This window comes from Merops nubicus, unplaced genomic scaffold, assembly GCF_000691845.1.
Source record: "Merops nubicus isolate BGI_N331 unplaced genomic scaffold, ASM69184v1 scaffold47929, whole genome shotgun sequence".
Lineage (NCBI taxonomy): Eukaryota > Metazoa > Chordata > Aves > Coraciiformes > Meropidae > Merops > Merops nubicus.
Genome location: NW_008629731.1, coordinates 621 through 901, shown reverse-complemented (window position 1 = coordinate 901; position 281 = coordinate 621). Strand labels below are relative to the sequence as shown.

Sequence of the window (281 nt, the reverse complement as noted above, 5' to 3'; positions counted from 1 at the left end):
CCCGTTTCCACCGGCAGCACGGTGGCGAGGGCTCGCTGATGGTGACCCGCGTGGAGGAGCCGGCCAAGTACGGCGTGGTGGTGAGCGAGGCCGACACCGGCCGCATCTGCCGCTTCGTGGAGAAGCCGCGTGTCTTCGTGTCCAATAAGATCAACGCCGGGCTCTACATCTTCAGCCCCGGCATCCTGAAACGCATCCAGGTATGGGCCGGGCCCACTGGGCTGGGCCACTGTGTTGGGCCAGGCTAGTGGCCAGGCTTGCTGCTTAGCCCCGCGCCCTGG

At 67.3% G+C, this 281-nt stretch overlaps 1 protein-coding gene across 1 annotated transcript in view; it reads left to right on the top strand.

Annotated features, from left to right (window-relative positions):
- Positions 1 to 5: 5 nt before the first annotated feature.
- GMPPB (GDP-mannose pyrophosphorylase B) overlaps positions 6 to 281 on the top strand; it is a gene marked incomplete at both ends in the record, with an annotated part of 893 nt that continues 617 nt past the window's right edge. Inside the window, one exon of the mRNA XM_008947046.1 lies at positions 6 to 243. Within this exon, the coding sequence (XP_008945294.1) occupies positions 6 to 243 (238 nt within the window). The remainder of the gene's footprint in view (positions 244 to 281) is intronic.